We start from the raw sequence: 5664 nt of genomic DNA on the forward strand, positions 1-5664 counted from the left end.
TGTTTGAACCTTTTGGGTCGTTTTATGGATTTAAAACTCTTATAAATTTTTGAACCGCAAGAATTGTTCATTTAATTTGGCCAGATTTTAAATTTTAGCAGGTTTTTGAATCTATAAATTGTTTATTGAGTTTTATTTGTCATTCCTTTAAATTTCAATATCATTTGCTAGAGTTGTTCCGTATTTTATTTAAAGATATCTTTATCCAATTTATTTTTGAATATTATGATTATTAGAAGAGTTAAATATGTATTAAATATAACATAATGAATATCTAATTACAACCAAAAATTAAGTTGTAACTTTTGCGTAATTCTAGTTAGTGCGCTCGTGCTAACAGGGACAAAACGGTCATTTACTATCACATCAACACAGTGCTTGAATTTCCCTCCTTCCTAATAAACCTACCTACCTACCTACCTACTCCCATTTCGGCGCATATCACGAAGCCTGTTCCTTTTTATCTCTCTCTCCTACAAATATACATTTTCGACCGTTGGGGTTTTCACACACTCATACACACGCTGAGAGAAAAATGGGTTTACGTGGGAGGAAAAGGGCTGCTCCGGTGAATGTGGATGATGTCGACGGAAGTACTCAGAAGAATTCGGAGTATGAACAGTTGAGGGAAAAAAGAATAAAGGAAAATCTTGAAAGGATGGAAAAGTTGGGGATTTTTGATATGTCACTCAAACTTAAGCCTACTAGGACACCTGCTGTTCGTAGGACTCCCCAGCGTCTCTCTCCTTTGCAGCCTACTGGACCCGCTCGCCGTTCCTCCAGGTATACTCTCCCATTTTACTGTATCTGCTGTGTTTTTGTTTGTTTGTTCCTGTTGAAATGTTGTTGTAAATTATCGTCGAATCACGATGTGAACTGATTTTGGTATTTAAGTGGAGAGGGGTAGAAAGTGTGTTTTGAGTTCTCCCATAGATGCTACTGTTTGGGGTTGACTCACGTCCAAGATTTATTTCCTATTATGGTATCAGAGTAAGGCCCATCCAATTCGTCGTTGTTTACCTGATGTTGGTCTCCCGTTTTACATGGTCAAAACTTGAGATGTCGTGCGGGTGTGTTGGGTGCCCACATTGGTTAGGAATGAGGTCTTTGGTCTCCTTATAGGGTCTTTTACGATTCTTATCTCATGAGCGAGCTTTTGGGGTTGAGTTAGGTTCAAGATCCATTTTTTAGCATGGTATCTGTGTCAGGCTCATCCAATTAACTTTTTACATGATACTGGTCCTTTGTCTGGCGTGGGTGTGTGTTGGTGGGTGCCCACATTGGTTGGGTATGAGGCTTTGGTTTCCTTATATGGACTTAGACAATCCTATCCTTATGAGCTGGCTTTTGGGATTGAGTTAGGTCAAATATTCATTTATTATCCATTAAGTTTGACGCTTAAAGCAGGAATTTTTCCCTTGTGAAGAAATGGTCTTTCATAAATCTACATTAATACTTGCATAAAATGAAATAGAATATGGGCATGTTGTATTTTCTAATGCCTTATTTCCTGTTTGCTTGGGAATTTTAGGCTGCAGAATGCGACACCAGTTAGCTATTCAGAGGTGCATCTGTCGAACTCTTTGGATGATGAGAATCATTTGTTGAGGGAGGAAGGGTCAAAGCCAGAGATTTACACAGAAGAACATGAGAAATTATTGGGTTCCACTGATTTGAGCTGGACTTTTTTCGTGGATGGATATGGAAAAGATGGAAAGAGAATCTATGATCCAGTCAAGGGAAAAACTTGTCATCAATGCAGGTAAGGAGATATGTTTGTTCTTATTAATATGCATTCTTTGTATAAACTGATTTTCATCAGCCTGGCTGAAGACATTCTGTCCAGTAGGGATCCTTGGAACTTCAGTAGATTCTTGCTTCACGTAGTACTTATAAGCTGTCTGTTAGTTAGTTACATTAGCCCATATTGCCCTAGTTGATTGGCCGACCTTCATCTGATCCATTGGAAAAGACTAACATTGAGTTTTACCCTTGAAAACATAAATATCTAATTTTTAGTTGTTTTGGTTAATCGTTAGATGCTGTCTATTCTGCTTGATATTGGAGTTAATTACGTAAACAAGTTAAAACGTCCCACTAGAAAAATAATGAACAATTGGGGAAAACAATCTGGGTAACTGAATTACGTTGTAGCTGTCAATGAATTTCCTCAGTTGTTGTCAAACTGGCTACTTGCCTAGACACTAAGATAGTATTTGATATCTTTGCAAACCTTTGGTGACATTGGCAAAATAATGCAAAATGAGGAGGCAATATGAATGAACTTGAAATGATCTATGAAATTTCTATAGTCAAATTTCTCATTCACTTAATATTGGAATCTGTGTTCATTTTTATTTTGAGGGGTACAATATTGGTTTTATTAGCCCATTTCAAAATGATGTTAGTGCCAGTTATTCTATCTGAGCCTAGATATTTTCATATATGCAAAGAGTCAGTAGTGCTTTCTCTATTGTGATGAATCAAGTAACATTTGCAACAACTGCTTTCTTTGAAGGAGGAACAAAATCGTGACATATATTCGTGCTTTTTTCTGGTCATTATGTAATGATACTTAAATTCGATTTGATTTTCGCTCTCTCCCACTCCCTCTCTCTCTCTCTCTCACACACACACACACACACACACACTCACAGAGATAGAGAGAGAGTTTTTCCGGACAGTCTTATTGCTCCGTTTCTCATGTATGCCCTCATTCAATACAGTTTCCCCTGTATGAATATATTAAGTCAACCACATGGTTCTTCACCTTCTTTTTGCAGACAAAAAACTCTTGGTCATCGTACTCATTGCTGCAAATGTCAAATGGTTCAAGGACAATTTTGTGGAGATTGCTTGTATATGAGGTATAACATCATGTATATCAAAATTTAGATATCTTCTAACGTGATCCTTTTTATGCTCTCAATATGCCAAATTTCTCAAATAAACAAAAATGTCTCTAATTGATACAATTTCACAAGTAGCGTACTTTATCTGTATCTTCATGTTTGTCTTTCTGTCCAATTTACTCTTTCCTTTTCAGTCAGTCCCAAAAGAATGACATCTTTCTATATCTAGTAACAATTTGATTTTAAACTTCCCATTTTACCCTTATGAAAGTGATTTATACACATAAATTTCTCAGTCATGTTTTAGATCACAAATTTCAAGTCTTTCTTTTTCCTTTTAAACTCTGCACCCAGTCAAACACCTTAACATGGATTGAGACAGTGGGATTAAGTTTTTATAGTTAATTTCTTCTTTAAACACTCAGCCTGGAGTTTTCTAAGACAGGATACAAGATCAACTTTTGCACTTCATATTTTTAATTCCCTTATAATGCAGCTGATGTTGTGCATGTGGGTGCAAAATGCTTACTGTGACCAGATTTTATTTTAGTCGTGTAATTAGAAAAAATTGCAAGATAGATGCTCAGATACTGGTTGGAGAATCTCCCTTTATACATGACCTGCAGGATGATGCTATTCTGATTATGGGGAACTTCAGTAATTTTTAGTTGTCTTGTATTGTTTTGGATGTCTCCATTTACACCTGCTTGGTGATGCATATGTATTCTCATTAGAGAGGATCTCCATAACTTATTAGTTGTTTTAACATGTTGGTCTTGGATATATTTATCCCCCTGTACCCAGCCCATCGGTGTGGCAGGGTGCAACAAATGGCTTCAAGACACATTTCCTCTTTCCATTAGTTAATTTACTCAATGCAGATACGGAGAACATGTACTTGAAGCTAACAAGAATCCAAACTGGATTTGCCCTGTTTGCCGAGGAATTTGCAACTGCAGTTTGTGCCGGCAAGCAAAAGGTTGGGCTCCTACTGGTGCTCTTTATAGGAAGGTAATAATTTTTATAAGAATTTCATTCTGCCCTACATTTGTTGTTCTTTCAATCTCTTAGTCATATCATTTCCTTTTTTCCTTTCTTTTCCATTCCCAAACTCTTGACCAGATTGCAGGACTGGGTTACAAGTCAGTTGCACATTATCTAATTCAAACCCATCGAGCTACTGTCAGTACTGAGAACAACTCGGCACCAGTCTCTGCAAAAAGATCACTACCTTTCTCAGATACAGAAGGTACAATGGTGATGACTACTCAAACCGAGGTGAAACCAGTGAAGTATGATGCCAATGAGTCCAACTTAGCTCCAGAACGTAACACAGAGCCCTTGCTGAAGTCCGTTGTTGAACCCTTAGTACAACTGAAACATGACTCTGAAAACAGTGGTACAAATCATGTGCTCTCATGCGACAATGTAGGAAATTTCTCAGCAGACAACAAATCCGGAAATGAAAATGCCGTGCTGGTAGGCAACTCAGTGACTTCTCAAACTGAGGTGAAACCAGTGGAATATGATGGTCATGAGCCCAACTTAGCACCAGAAAGTAGCACAGAGCCCTTGCAGAAGTCCATTGTTGAACCCTTAATACTACTGAAACATGACTCTGAAGACAGTGGTAATGATGTTGCGATCTCATGCGACAATGTAGGAAACTTCTCAGCAGACAACAAATCAGGAAATGAAAATTCTGTGCTGGCAGGCAGTACATTGACTTCAAGTGCACCTGCGCTTTCTGAATTGAACGATGGTCACAAAGGCGAGTCACAACTTGATCATGAATCTGATATTGGAAAAGTGCCATCATATGAAGACAAAGAGGAAGGCTTTTGTGTCTCGGATGACAAAAACTGTGATGTGGTTCCACCAGAAGAAAGTTCAAAGTCAAAGATGATGAAGCCTTGTCGAGCTGCTGCACAAGTTGTTGATACTATTGCTGGAAGACTAAGGCAGAGACGTGGAAAGACCAATGTGGAAGCATGACAACATCTCGGAAACAAATTGTGGGATAATCTTTTGCACCTGAATCAGGTTGCAACGCTAAATGGTAAAAGCATATTCGATGTGATAGTGAACAGTGGTCTAGGTGGCTAGTGGTTTTTGCTTAAATGTACTCATATTACCTGTGTAAGGGTTTCTTTTTGCAGAACTGTTTTACTGACTTAACTGAAGTTAATGGATCCAATATGAACTCTGTTTTTGAGGTGAGTCAAATTCATAGTACTCTAATGACACAACTTCTACAGTTGATATAACATTAAAAAGGGTGCACGTAGAAGCACTAAATTGAGGCAGTATTTAGTCAGCTCTTGTGCAGTGCCTGCATGGTGACTGTAACATCTTTATACATAAATCATATGAGACAAACTTGTTACAATAATTTGTTCACAAAAGTTTTTGGTTAAGCCCAGAATGTAGGCAGCTCCAGGAACAGGTCCACTTGACAAACAACCCAAAGCATATCAACTCATTCATCACTTCTCTATGGGTGATTTACAAGAATGGCCTATGAAGTGGGTGGTCTTGAACTTTTGAACCCTTGATCCCCACTTGTTTCATGGGCAAAACTTCATACTTTGACCTTAAAATTTTGGCTGCGGAGTACATGGGGGTCAATAATTCAAGACCACCCATTTTCAAGGTCATTGAGGTGTGATTTCCTGTATCTCTATATTGACAATGAGAGAGGTTACGCGCTAACACATTAAAATACACTGATAATGTAATACAATTTAAATCATTTATAAACAAGATAAATTGCAATCACATCTCGATTCTATCCATTCTTGTTTGATTTGCA

At 37.8% G+C, this 5664-nt stretch overlaps 1 protein-coding gene across 1 annotated transcript; it reads left to right on the forward strand.

The window, feature by feature from the left end:
* The first annotated feature begins 429 nt into the window (after positions 1–429).
* On the forward strand, positions 430–5078 carry LOC107860346. Its single transcript, XM_016705669.2, has 5 exons — positions 430–783; positions 1532–1762; positions 2784–2867; positions 3734–3863; positions 3975–5078. The coding sequence occupies exons 1-5, from the start codon at positions 536–538 to the stop codon at positions 4845–4847; spliced, it is 1566 nt and encodes a 521-aa protein (XP_016561155.1). The 5' UTR covers positions 430–535; the 3' UTR covers positions 4848–5078.
* The last annotated feature ends 586 nt before the right edge of the window (positions 5079–5664 follow it).

This window comes from Capsicum annuum, chromosome 2 (genome assembly GCF_002878395.1).
Source record: "Capsicum annuum cultivar UCD-10X-F1 chromosome 2, UCD10Xv1.1, whole genome shotgun sequence".
In the NCBI taxonomy this organism is placed as follows: Eukaryota; Viridiplantae; Streptophyta; class Magnoliopsida; order Solanales; family Solanaceae; genus Capsicum; species Capsicum annuum.